The sequence below is a fragment of the Phalacrocorax carbo genome, chromosome 2, assembly GCF_963921805.1.
Source record: "Phalacrocorax carbo chromosome 2, bPhaCar2.1, whole genome shotgun sequence".
NCBI classification, from domain to species: domain Eukaryota; kingdom Metazoa; phylum Chordata; class Aves; order Suliformes; family Phalacrocoracidae; genus Phalacrocorax; species Phalacrocorax carbo.
The window spans coordinates 43,446,925-43,461,443 of record NC_087514.1 but is presented as its reverse complement, the minus strand read 5'-3'; the positions used below and the strand labels follow the sequence as shown (position 1 = coordinate 43,461,443).

Below are 14,519 nucleotides of genomic sequence, written 5' to 3'. Positions count from 1 at the left end.
TATTGCACCACCGCAAGTATTCCAGGTCTCTAAAATATAGATTCCATAGGTGCCCTGCATAATCCATAGGCAGGCGTCTCCTGAGGGTAACTCAGAACAGAAGCCCAAGGTTGGTCAGAGACTGTCATATCATTCTTCACTGATAACATGAAAGTGAGAGAAATCTTGCATCCTTGTTTATGCACCTTAATTAATGTCTGAATGTAGCTATGTAAAAACATTGCCTTTCCTCTGTTTCCCACACACAGATAGTCCTCAAAAATCTGAGTGCACACTTGCTAATACTTTTTAGTCTATGATTATTAATACTGAGCTCTGTGTCTATTGAAAATCAGTTCTGGTCTGGGTGTATAATAACTTGAGAAAAAATATAACAAGTAAGCAGCAGCCTATAAGGAATGGAGAAAAAAAAGACTGATCAGCAAGGAGCGCTATACCTTAGAGGTCAGAAAGTACATGGATACAACAGGACTTACTAAATGTCAAGCTGAGTCAGATTTTATAAAAGAATTAAAACAAATAGTAAAGGTTCTTTATGCATTTACTTATAAAAATAATCTGAAAAGATGTGTAACTATGCAGGAACAATAGAGTGCAGACTAAAGGTGATGCTGGTAAAATCCCTAAACAAATAGAATACTTTATCTCTGTTTTCATTAAGGAACCATAATGTTGGCAAGGGAAGCAAAACCAAAATTAGTAATAGGAATGAGGTTCTTGGGAACCACCAAATCTGAAATGCAAAGAGAACTTCAAGCTTCATGGAGTCAAACAGTGATAACCAAAGGAGTTGTTAGCCCAGAATACTGAAGGAATTGGGAAACAAAGTGGCAGATCTAGCAGCAAGGATTTAAAACAATTTTATGAAGACAAAAGGAATGACTTAAAAATAGCAATGGTAATGCTTCCCTCTTAAAAATAAAAAGCATAATGTAGGTGACTATAGACATAGTAATCAACCACATGCAAACCTTTATAATGCACTTTGAAGAAAAGAATAGTTATAATAGAGGCAAATAGGAAATGAGAAGAAATGCATCATGACTTTACTAAAGATAGATTATAAAACAAAGTTGATACTCTTTAGAAATATTTTCCAGTAAGAGAAATGTAATAATGTCTAATTGGTCTAAATTCCAGTACTGAATTTTATTTGCTTTATGGGAAATTTTTAGGTAATAATAAGAAAGTGGAAAACAGTAGTAAAATGAAGAATTGTAAAGAACAGGAGAAGAGAGAATGAATACGCTGATGAAAGCTGTTGCTGCTACAAAGCTGAGAGTACTATCAGGAGATAAAGAGGTTGTGTGATAAACTGAGAACTGGAGGAAAGCAGTGAAGCTGAATTCTGCAGCACAAAGCTTGAATATGATTTGGTGTAAATCCAACTCTATTCTGGTACTCTTAATTCTGGTGCAAGTTTCTAATTTCCACCATTTTTTTTTTTTAAATTAGGAACTAAGTAGTAGCTAAGAGTCTAAAAACTCTATTGGGTCCCCATGTCTTGTAAGGATTTCTGCTACAAGAGTTCATTAGCAGGATATGACTAGAAGAAATACCTGGGTTTGCTATATAATTGCAGGACAATTTTTTAGACAGTAATTGACCTGTCTGTGAATAAAGTAATTGTGACCCCACGACATATGTAGGCATTATCAGTGAAGATAGAAAAGAATTAATGCCGCTACAGAGAAACAATGATATTTCACCAAGAATGCTGTGTGCAGTTGTGGCCACCTCTGTCCAGAAGGACTGGTTCAAGCTGGAATAGCTATGAAGATGACATGATGACTGGGAATATGTCAAGACTTTGTTATGAAAGGGTATTGAAAAACCTTGACATATCCAGACTAGCAAATTATATGCTCAAAATGGACACAGTGTGATCTATCAGATTCATGGTGGCTTGCACATCAAGGAGGGATAAGAGTTATTTAAGCTAACAGACAAAGTTGTCGTAAATAAATGGGTTTCGGCAGCCTGTTAATGCCATTCTGTGAAAATTAAAAGATTTCTGAGAATGAAAGAATGATTTTTTAGCATAGCTCTCTTTTAGACTTAACTAAAGAGAAGGAAAGCAGCTTAATGTAGCTGCTTTTAAATTGGATCTTGACAAATTTAATAGAGATTATACAATAAACATGTAATAGCAGTGTATGGTGTTGTATGATCCGACAGAGATAGTCCTTCCACTCAGCCTTCCTAGGCATTTATACATTGATAGTTTAAAGGCTTAATATTTCGGCACTAAAGGGCTAAAAAATCTTGGATTATGTCACAGGGGATATGATAAATTTTCATTTTACTTCCACATTTTCATGGGTATCATTGGTTTCATTTATATTTAACGTTCATAGACATGAAAATGGTAGCTATTTATGATTATCCATAAAGTCATAACATCTGAAGTTATTTTGGATTATTTTAAAGATGGTGAGTACTTACTTTTTACCTTCACCAAGTCCTGAATTTATGGCACAGATCCTCACCTGACCTAAAGTCATAAAACTTTATTTGCACTAGTTTATAGTAAGAGATAAAGATTTGCCTGTTGTGGCTAGGAAGCTGGACTTTACAGGGCTATGGACATAAACTCAGAAAGCCACTGTTTCCATTACTCAAACTGAAATACCATGTTTTACAAAATAGGTATTTGAAATTATTAAATCCATACTTTGCCTCACGTGGCATAAACAGAGCTAGGTTATTTAATAAAACAATGGTCATGCTCACTTCTGCACCAGCCCAGGTGGCCAGAGCCTCTCTGTAGGAGTCATGATTTTTTAAATAGAACAGTTTTGACAGCCCTGAATTTTCCATATATTCTATTAACATGAATTTAAAATATTAAATCAGTGGGATTTTTTTGACAGGTACCAGTTTCTGATCCAGAAAACTGTCTTGTTGATTGGAGGTTTAACTAAATATCTGTTCAATATAGAGTTACAGAAGTTAGTCAGGAGCCTACCTGGTATCAGTCTGCAGTCCTTATGAGTCTTTAGGCATCTGCCAGTTCATCTAGAATGTTTAAGAGACTAAGTGCTTCAAACCAGACTTTTTGTTTGAACACAGGCCACTATTTTTCAGTATAATTTTGCATTTTTTATTTAAAGTAAAACTTCTGGTTTTAAGTGTTTTCTGTGTCCCTAAAATAGGCAAATCTATGTGCTGTTATATAGGACTATTTTTAATCTCTCAGCAAACATCACTTCTTCACAGAAGAAATGGATAAAGTTTTGTACTTTGCTGGCAAGATAATTGTGGTGATCTGTAATAAAAATATCACATTTCAAGCTCTGAACCAGTTTACCTTATCAGCATCTTGTTATAGGATATATGTTGTAAGTTTTAACATTCAGGTATAAGTAGCTCCTCAGAGAGTTAAAATGAAAAAATACCTTCCCCTGACCAAAGGCAAACCTGATAACCAGTACTATCTAGTAGAAAATATGCTGCTTTGGAGTGGTAATTAGTAAGAAAAAAAAATTAAAATCATCAGAGGAAACATTTATGAGGGGAAAAAATCAACAGATTGGCATGGCTCTTCTTAAGTCCCTAATATGGAACTGGCAGTCTCATCCGCACAGTGCTACTGGACTGGCTCATCTCTAAAGGGTCAGCTGTCACTACGGAAGGTCTGGTGTCCAAATCTGCTTCTCACTAAATCAATGATAATGAGTCAACCTGTTACATGCCAATATTTTAGCTCAGTGCAAAGGTGGGAATGGGTTGCTAGTAACTAACTCAGCCTGCAACAAATTGCTGTATTACTTTGGATATTTAGCAAACCCATTAATATTTTTCTACTGTTTTGTTTCAACAGGGACGTGGGATGTCCTTGTCACAACTAGTGATATTACTTCTAGTTCCATGAATCCTAAAATGTCTCTGACCGTATGTGGTGAAAAAGGTACCTGTACTTCAGTCATATTCCCCAAAGGATCCCTTAAAAAAAAGGAGATTTATGAGACGTCAGTTGAACTAAGTAAGAAATTCAATACTATATTCAAAGTTCGCCTAGAAATTGAAGAAGCTGGAGAAGGAGAGACTTGGCATTGCCGTGAGGTAAAAAATAAAAGCTAAAGCAATTACTTATTGTGTCTTTATTGTAAAATTCTCTTTTTTTTTTTCATATTGTATGGTTATTGCTTCCAGTTTCCAGTTCTACCTAAAATTATATGATTTTTAATTTACAAAAATAAGTGCATCTGGTAACAACATTTGTAGAGTGATACCTTCAGACACTGCTCAAAACACTAGGATAGCTATGGATAACAAAAATCTTGTAAACTTAGATGGATTTCTGGAGGGCATTTATACAGATGTGCCATCATCTATAGCATATCCAGTGGTGTCCTTTCAGAACTGTACCCACTGGCATAGATTGCAGTATTTACATAACTCCAAATTGGCTGTTATATGTTGTAGACCCAGTGATCCAAGGCAAATAATTAAGCCAGACAGTAGAAATGCCTTTTGATGAAAATATCTGCCTTTTAAGTTGGCATGTGAAAAAAAGAAGTGAATAGCAAAAGTGACAATCCTTCTTCTGATGTCCGAGAGGCTGAAGCTAAAATCTGACATAGCACTGAAATTGCTGTGGCACTTCTCTATACAAAAAAAAAATATATTTGTCCTCTCATGCTGGCAGAATAAAAAGAAGTCTAAGGGAAAGAATCATCTTCTTTCAAATTGCAGACACACTTTTGTCCATTAATGTTTCTATTTTGTTCTCATTAAAAGCTGGAGAGAAAAATTTTCCCGTCCAATACATTATATTAGTGAGTTGAACTCCCTGACATTTAAATGTTGTCTAAATGCAGTTTGTTAATTTCTTCTTTGCAGCCAGATGAAATAGTCATCTAACAAATCTATTGATAAAATTCAGAGTGATTGCTGGATAATGTAGGAGACACTGGATCACACTAAAAATTTCAGAACAGAAACCTGGCAGTTGAAAACAGTGACATCTATTAGCCTGTTTTACTTCATTAGCTCAGAACAATGACTCAAAGCTGAGTTATAAAAAAATCAACACCATTTATATAAGTACAGAAAAGATGCACATTTACATTAGGTAGGATTAGAAAGAGAAAGAAAATCTACATGTCCCTGCTTTGGGGTATATGTAAATTATTGGGGTTTTAGTAAGACATTTCCTCTGTTATTCCATGGATTCCATAGCAGGACTGACCGAATCCTTGTATGAAACAACTAGGTTGGCATAAGAGGTTGTGGATAATATCTGTTATTAAAGACAGGTTAGCAGTCTATTTACACTGCTAGTTAGAACCAGGATGGCAATTTCTATGCTATTTTACTTTGGTTTTACAAGATTGCACCTTACAGAGAGTCTGAGATTTCCCACCTCTATCACAGGTAAATGCAGGTGCAGCTGGTTGAATTCCATATTTAGATTCAGAATTCACGTTTATAACCATAATTTCAAAATAATTCTCTTGATCTTTTTGAAGAAATTGAAATTATTATAAAATATGTCCAGAACAAAATTAATTAAGGTATGCTTTATTTCTGAAGCATATAATAGCTAACATCTTTATTCTTGCTTCTTTCACTTCTTGAAGAAGTAAAGCACAGTAAATGCAATCTGAATTTCAAGAAACCATTCAGGAATGTAGATGTTAGAATGAAAGGGAAATTGTATTAACATTATACTTTACAATGCACTTCAAAAAAATCTTTTCAATGCGTCTGTCATAATGAAAAACCATAAGAGTCTTTCAAAGGCAAAACAACGCTACCATCTCCCAGTGATAATTGCTAACCGAAGATGGTTAAGCTTACTGGGTTATGGGTTTGGTCATTTTAATGAGTTAGGTCATGAAGAAATGTACGAGTGAATTCTCTGTGCCCTTTTCAAAGCAGGGTTACGTCCTGCAACATATTTCCAAATATGTTGCCTGGTCTAGCTTTAAATAGTTTAGAAAATGGTACTTTATCTCAGTGTAGCTGGTAGTACCACAGTGTAAGACACCTCATTACTAAAATATGTTTTCTTAGAGTAAGACTAAGCTACTTAGCTCAGCGTCACCCTTTTATTACTTAATATACATAATTTCATAGAGACTAAAAATATTTAGTAACTTATTCTATATATTCACATAAAACATATGAACAGATATATGTACATGACATAAAATATTCTTAATTTCTGTTTTTCAGTTTTCCCATAAACACTTTGTTTTCCTTCCCCCATTACTTAGAATGAGAAAACATTCTGCACTGAAAAATGTTGTGGCATATTGACATTTCTCACAAGCTGAAATGGGCATATCAACACTTCTTTTTTTTCCATATGCTGGATGAATAGGTTACATAAAGGAACCTTTTTGAATGATTCCAAATATTTTTTCCCTTACTGCAGTCTCTACAGCGATAATGTTGACAATGTTTTAATTAGGAAAGATATCTATTCCTTCTCTTTTAAAAGGTTGCTTTCAAAAAATTTTAGAAAAAATTGTTTCCTCTACTTTTTGAATATTGAGATGATGTGTCATAGCTGTTTAATGGCAAGTCTTTTGCTATAGTTTCCATTAGAGCACAACAGATGTTGAAGGTATTTCTTTTTGCTCTTTTCTAAGGTAAAGCTTCAACACAGAGAAAGTAAAAATGTTCTAGAATTTCCATTTTGTCGCAACTTTGCAGATGAAGAAGGAAGAAGAGTGGCTGAGCTTCCAGTTCTGACAGCTGGCTCTCCTTTTCCAGCAGGTTTGTCACAAACCAGAAACGCTGGAAAAGATTTGGTCAGTGACGATGGCTGAGATTTTCAGAGCAGTCCAAAGGATTTAGCAGATACTTTCGATGCTTTTTAGCTAGTGATGCATGGCTAGGTCCACTCCAGTGTTTAAAAAAAAACCTCAGTCCCCGTAACCGAGCATCGTGCATTCAAGTCTGATTGGTATCAGTCTGCAACACATAAAAGAGCAAGCATACAGCATGGAAAATATTTAAAAAGTTTTGAACAGTACTCAGAGTTCAGCTTTTCCTTAATATGATTTGGTTCTCTCCCAGAGGAAATGAAGGAAATCAAGAGGAAATAACTCTCATAATGTAATTTCAGATAAGAGGAAGATCCATGGCCCATCACAACAAAAGCTCATCTGTATGCGTTCCTAAAATTTCAGGCATTCTTATTCTGTGACCTAAGAGTTATATGTCATGAAACTCCTTCACGCGAGTTGTGTCTTGATCACCTCAAGACTGAATTATTTTAGTTTGCTCTGTGTTTCTTAGGAGGTTTTATAACCAAAGTTAGTGAGGAATGGAAGTGCCCTTGTCCTAAATGGATTTTCTACCAAGAGAATATCTCAGTCTCCTCCAAGTGTTTCCCAGGAGTTAAGGGTTCAGATCAGTAGCACAAGTAATCTGTGTATTCCTTGCCTTTTCTGATGTGCTTTCAAAGCTAGTCTCAAAAAAAAACACTTGGGCAGAACCTCAAGTGTTGGGGTATTCCCTGGGAACACTCTTTGTCTTTTAAATACTTTAATATTTTTTTTTTCTGGAAAAGCACAGACATTTAAATCTTTACAAATGCTGCTCCTCTTTCCAAGGAGCATTTAACATGAGGACAGATATTATTTTCTTTACCTTCTCCCCATGTTTTTTCTCTTTTTCAATTGAATGTTATGGGGATGTGGCTTCTTTCTTGTTTTGGGGGCCAGATCACCAGTATGTTATGCATTTCTCTGGGAGCACCAGCAGGTACCTGACATAAACAGTCATCCAAGAAACGCTCAGCTGAAGATTTTTAAGTAAGATGACACGTCAGAGAACACACAACATTTCTGGAAATCCTCTGCTGAGGCCAATAACTGCAATTGGTACAGTGTAGAGTGGCCAGCCACTGACTGGACCATGATCCAGAGGAAACATGAAAGTTGCCATCTCTCTGATAGAGTTCAGCTTCATTTGAACTCCGCGAGCCTCACAGAAGAGATGTGCTTTTTCAGTAATTTAGTATTATCCATAGCCTAGGAACTGTTTCATAGGAGTGTTACATATTTAAATGCATGCAAGTGTGTGGCAGAGTATTATTTGCATGTTTTTATAACAATTTGTGATGTGTTTTTCTTTCGTTTTCTCTTCTGCCTGTGTTTCAGGCCCACTCAAACTATTTAGCTTATTACTCCTTATAATAGTGGTTCTTAAATTGCAATGTATTTCTATGTGCTTTTCAAAGCATTATTATAAGGTTTGGCCTTTTGATCACTCTGGGCAGGACCAAAAAAAGAAAATATAATAGTAGTAATTTATTAAATAACATATTTTTTAACTGATTAAGCTTTGGTAAACATTTGATCTCTTTTTCCCAACAGTGAAAAGCTATATTCTCTATGTCACTACGGGAGACTCCCCTGGGTCAGGAACAGATGCAGAGGTGTACGTCATGCTGCAAGGTCTTTTGGGAGATACTGGCAGAAGAAAATTAATCAGAAAAGGAGATGATAATTTCACTAAAGGAAAGGTAAAATTTCTGCATGATATTTTACACTTTAGTAACCCAGTCCAATTCACATGGACTTAATGGGAGTAAGAGTCTAGGAAGTCTAGCTCTGTGATTGTAAGCACACGTGTATGTGAATATCTAGATCTATCTTATGTGGCAAATACTCATGGTTATGCAGCTCATGCTAACAATACTGCTGAAGTAATAAAGTGACTATATCAAGTACTTTTAGCTTCAATATTGCAAATATTGAAGGTCTTCAGTGACGTGCCAGTGGTTTTCCTGCATATCTGCTTATTCATAGACTTATAAAGATACTCCACTCCCTTTAATACCTCTGGTTTTCCCATGCCACTCTTCAGGATAAGACTCCTTTCTCTGGCTTTTGCCTTTCCACTGCCAGTCCGCCCCTCAGTCTGGCTCTCGGTCTCTCTCCAGTCAGTCACTAGCCTCCATAGTTTTCCGAGGTTTACCAAGACAGTCATTCATTTACTGTGCAGGAGTGAGTCTTGCAGCTCATAGATGTAGACCAATCAAAGACCAGCATAGTTGCCAGACATGCGTTTGCCTGTAGCATTGTCAATATAAACAGAAATTAGAGGGTATTTAGTTACCGAATGTGCTGCAGAAACGTGGGCGGATTTGTAGCAAAATGTCTATCTCTGACATAAAACCTAGTCCCTGTTGGAAGCTCTGGATAGAGGAAGCAAAATTTTCAGCTGAAAAGGTCACTAGATTTTTTAAACATGGAATAAGCAATATTTTCAGTGGATCTCCATATGAAAACAAATTTGAGGATTAAAGCAATTTAAGAAAGATTCTGAAACAAATGTCTGCTACAGAAAATATGAGTTGGAATAGTTAAAATTTAGAAAAAGAAACACCAGTCTCACAACCAGAAATGCTGAGTGTATTTTACATTAAACAGTGCTACCTGTCTTTCTTATAGTGTGTGCGCTCTTCCACCTTTCTGAAATCTCAGTGAATACTGTGATTACGGTATTCTATCCTGTTCCTCTTTTGGAAATACTGTGCAGTAAACTACTTTCTTCTGCTGGTGTTTGTTGCCAAATGAATGAGAGCTTCTCTAAGGAAGCGAGCTTGCAAATCAGCTTAGACTGATAACCAAAACAGAGGCATGTTATGTGGGACTAGGAGGAGCCCACCTCCTAACTACCCCCAGCCTCATTAATTCAGTGGGAGTTGAACTGGGCCATTACCTTACTGGATTTTACCTACGTGAAATGCTTATTCATAGGAAAAGTGAGAGAGTTTAAATCTTTACTTTTAAGGGACAAAGTGCTTGTGGATGAGGGTACTCAGTTTTGACAAAGGCACATTTGTCTTCCCTAATGCTGAAATTCAGATTATGGTTTATTGATAAGCTGATTTAATTGGATTTTAGAGATGCAGTCCTTTTGTCCTCATGTAGTAAAGTTAGTTTAATGTAAGTTTTACTGGATTTCTCCTTAAATCATAATTCTACAGGTGAGAAATCTGATTTCTAGACTGGTAGTTTTCAATGAAGAGGGACCAGGGATGCACATCCAGAAATGTTGCCAAAGAGAACAGAAATTAACGACAAAGATTCATCACCTGAAGGGTGCTTTTATAGTATCTGCGTCTACATCAGTGTGGCACAGAATTTTTCGCTTTTACAGAGTAAGAGGCAGAGCTGGCATGTACCCATCTCTTCATTACTTATTTGACATTTTATAGGAGCAGTGTGCGAACCTAACACAGTATCCTTATATTTCTAAAAGTAGATATCAGCATAGGAATATTTTAGGGCCCTATAAAGAAATTGCTTGTAGATAAGTAATGGAGAAACACAGAAAGGTCTTGATTCGCTCCTTTTTCAGAGAAAATAAAGCTATTTGGTTAATTGACAAAGTGTAAATTGATTCTGCAAGCAAGACTCCTGCCTTTGCCGCAACATTTTGTTCATGACATGTTTTGGAAATTTCCCAATGTTTTCTTCCCTTTATAAGTAATCTCCAAAAAGGCTCTCAAGTGTAGAATGTCTCTTTCTATACCAGCCCAATCACATATTGTGCCGAGCACCCCTGCAGTCAGAGAGTCTGGACTTGGTGGTTTAGGGGATTTTGGAGTATAACAGACAGAATTTGCATTCTGAATCTTAACAGTTGTTCTGACATTTTAAAATGTGCTTTTCCTTGCAGTAATTTTTCCCCTGACTATACAGTAACAGCAAGTGAACCGGAACGGTGTTTCTGTTAGAAATCACATCAAAATATGGTGTTAGTCTTACAGAATGTCAGGGCTGCTACAAACAATAGTTTAGCAATGCAGAGATACATAGAAATGTCTAAATATTCAGGGGACTTTGCAGTGGATTGGAGATACGCTTCTCTCATTTAACAGGTCTTTTATTTACATGAGCTGAGTTACATGATAGTAAAAGACTGAATTAGCTTGTTATATCTGAAAAGTTGCTTCATGTCTTTCCAAAGTCCTTACACCTGTGAAACCACCAGAGAACTGGTAGATAAAGTAATGTGCATGATAATTCAGCAGTAAGCTCCCTGCAGCTCACCCATGCCTGAGAGAGCAGCACTGTCACCGAGAGAGCTGAGCTTCCAGTGATCTACTCAGGCACATGCGTGTGAGGACTAGTGCCGCAAGAACCATATTCTTTCAAATTGCTATGACATTGATGCCTTGTTTGATGTTCTCCTAAAAACTGAAAGGGTAGACCAAGGAATTTCAGTGCACTTCTTCGTGCAGTTCAGCTTTCATGAAGTCCTAATAGTATTTATTCATACTTCATGAGTCAGTTTAAGTCTGATAAATATTACCCACTACAAACACTTTTTTGAACCAAGTATACTCAGTGCAGATATCCTGTAAAAAACAGGGCCCAGCTGTTTGAAATCCTTACGGTATCTTCATATGGCTTCTGGCACCCAACATTTTTCAGTGACTGAAATTCTTTGTGCTTCTTTATATGGGGTTGATAGACTTGCTGTATGCTCTGTCATATGGCTGTGAGTTACCCATAAAATTGTTCTTTGAGAATGTGGCTTTCTTCAAACCATCAAAGCCAGTAAACTACACTGAACATGTTATGACCGATATATAAGTATTTTAATCTTTGAATGATGAAAGTGGCCAGTATTTTAAGTACTTTAAGTTACTGAAGCAGTAAAACCTCCTTGAATTTTTACTTCATTCTATTAGTTGTTGAAAAGATATATCCTTTATCTTGCCCTATATTTAGACATCAACTGCTCAGGTTGGTACCATGGTAACTGCAGCACATACAAAAATTGACAGTGAGAGGTGACTGTTGGTGTTCAGTTTCAGTACTCACTTACAGATTAAGCATTGGCAATTAAAAAAATTACTTCACGTATGCCAAAATACACTAAATATGGCCAGAATGTGGGACAGTGTACTGTGACCGCTAGTAGGAAGTCAATATTTTTCTGCAGCGTTCGCATCACATCGCATCTGGAATACCACTATTTTGTAACTGCAGACAAACCTTCTCTTATGGAAAGCATATCTGACATAATGATTAAAAAACTGCAAAATGCCATTGATCCAAATATAGTCAGCATAGTGGTAGGCTGCTAGCCAAGTTACTGTAGTACAGAAGTGAACATTAAAGTGGTCTGGTCATCGAACAGAAGGATTATTCAGATGAAAACTTGGAAAATATGGAATATCATCACAGTGAAGGAAAGACTGGTGAAGGTTGCCAGAAACTCTGAGGAGAAAAGCAGAAAGAAAGAATATAACTGGAGCTTTATATAACCCTAGAAGTTAGTGGCAGATTTCTGAGATTTGTGCAGTTCTCAGTGATACCTCCCGGATGGTATTCCCTAGTCAGTAGTTACAGCCAGTTAGCAACAGATTTGTAGGAGGTAGGGCTAGAATATACCACGCCAATCACCTAGTTTTCCTACATGACACTGGACAATGGATTAGAGCTGTGTGAACTTTAATTTTAGTTTCCTGACATATTCTTGCAGGGCAAGAAAAAATGAAAAACTTTGTTGCCAAAAATTAAAAACTGGACAAAATTAATCAACACTAAAATTATGTAGTTGGGATGGGGGGGAGCTTTCTGTCTATACAGAGCTCAACAAAATTGCATAAATTACATTTCTAAAGCTGAAATACATCACACTTAGCTTTAGTTGCCTGTAACGTATACATTTGTTCTAACATGATGGTTTGAGCTTCTTCTGCAGAAAGGGAGTGAAGTAGATGCTTCCAGGAGGTGGTTACCTTCTCTCTTTATTTAAGCATTTATCTTAAAATGAAATCAGTTATTCTCAGACAATGTCTGCTGCTTTCTCAAGATTTTACAGGGAAATTAACCAGTTGTCTGACTAGAGACTTATTTTAGATAGGCAAAGTTGGGTGAGTGAATTCTATGTCACATTGATTTCAGTTTTTTTAATAAACAAGATATTTTTAAAATAAAATACAGCTGACTATTAGCTTGATTAATCAAAAAATTTAAAATAGTTATGACCCGTCCAAGTCACTAAACAAAATATTCATCCATTTTCCTCAATCCAGCAAGAACTGAATTAGCTTCAATTCAAGTTAAATAGTTTAGAAAATATATATATAACTCAGAAAGAATGGCTGCCAGTGATGAAGTGCTCATCTAGTTGGAAAGTTGTATCCAAGCTTCATTATCTTTATTTATTTTTTTTTAATTGCACCATTTTCTGTCTAAATTCGTCAGGCTTTAACTTCTAGGAACTGGATTTTGTCATGCTTTTGACTGTTAGCCCAAATAGCATTCTCACACCAAATTTCTGCTGCCTTTGGCAGTATTTATGACAATAAGCAAATCATTATGCCTTTGACAAGTTAAATAGATTAGGCTGCTTGATTCACTGGAAGGCAGGCTTCCCAGTGATTTATTAACTCTCACAAATCTTTTCAGAGCACTCTTCAATTTAGCACCCTACTTCTTCAAGGGCCATAACTAGCAATTGTTTTTGCATCATCTTCAAAATCTCGTTTTCTTCCAGTTAACTCATGAAAACATTAAAGAGCATAAGCTTGTTAACTGGCCTCACTACCATGAAATGTGCTTGAAAATATTCTCCATTTAGAGTTGCACTTGCAGACTTACCAGTTAGACTTTTTATTGTCCCATTGTCAGCCAGGTTGAGCCCACCTGAGAATCATTTGAATATTAGATTATGGTGTCTTAATCAAAATGTTATATAATCATATACATTACTAAAGTTGAAGAAAATTGTAACTATCCTATTTTCTTTGCCTGTTAAACCAGATCTCATACTTGGGCTGTTATTAAACCACTCCAAAAATCAGGCTGCATCAGATGGGTTTGAATTTGTCCAAAGTAATGTCTGGCTTTGGGTATTTTTGTTTTGGTTTCTTAAATTGCTATCATGTAATATAATGTGTTTTTACTGATTTGGATGTGGCTGATGATATTGATCTCTGTAGCAGTCCTTCTGCATTTTATGAAATGCATTTTACGTGAATTCTGATTGAAATGTCTTTTACAAGTTACTTGAATGGTCATAGATGCTGATTATTATAATGCACCACTATTCTTTCTTATTCCTGTTGCTGTTTTATGCATACAAATCCTGTTTCAAAAAGATTCTGTTCCAGTTATGCTAAGCAAATTAACATAAGGTCAGTTCAGGGCAAATACTATTTGGGTTTTTTTATTGCCCCTATTCTTTCATTTATTTTTCAGTAATCTTGTTGAAGATGGATGAACCATGATAATTGTAGGTTATCAGAAACCTGTAATTATGCATTCACTGTAATTTAAATTAATTTAATTCTCTTCATGTAAAGATAAAGTTTTTCAATCAATTTCTGGATGAGAATTGAACATAAAACAAAAACATGCTTGCAAAAATATGTGAATTTAGGAGGAAGTTCAGGGTTGGCTTTTTCAGATGCATGGGAAACCCTGTTTTTAAAGAAGACTATGTACAGAACACAAATTACAAGATGTTGAGGTCACAGGTAGATGCGCTGTTCATCCTTCACTGAGCTGGGTGAAGATAGTACTGCTACC

General features: G+C 36.0%; 1 protein-coding gene across 1 annotated transcript in view; it reads left to right on the top strand.

The window, feature by feature from the left end:
* LOC104042565 (RP1 axonemal microtubule associated) overlaps nucleotides 1–14,519 on the top strand; it is a 177,882-nt gene that overhangs the window by 138,967 nt on the left and 24,396 nt on the right. The window contains exons 45-47 of the mRNA XM_064445442.1: nucleotides 3,824–4,065; nucleotides 6,603–6,729; nucleotides 8,337–8,485. Of these exons, the coding sequence (XP_064301512.1) occupies nucleotides 3,824–4,065; nucleotides 6,603–6,729; nucleotides 8,337–8,485 (518 nt within the window). The remainder of the gene's footprint in view (nucleotides 1–3,823; nucleotides 4,066–6,602; nucleotides 6,730–8,336; nucleotides 8,486–14,519) is intronic.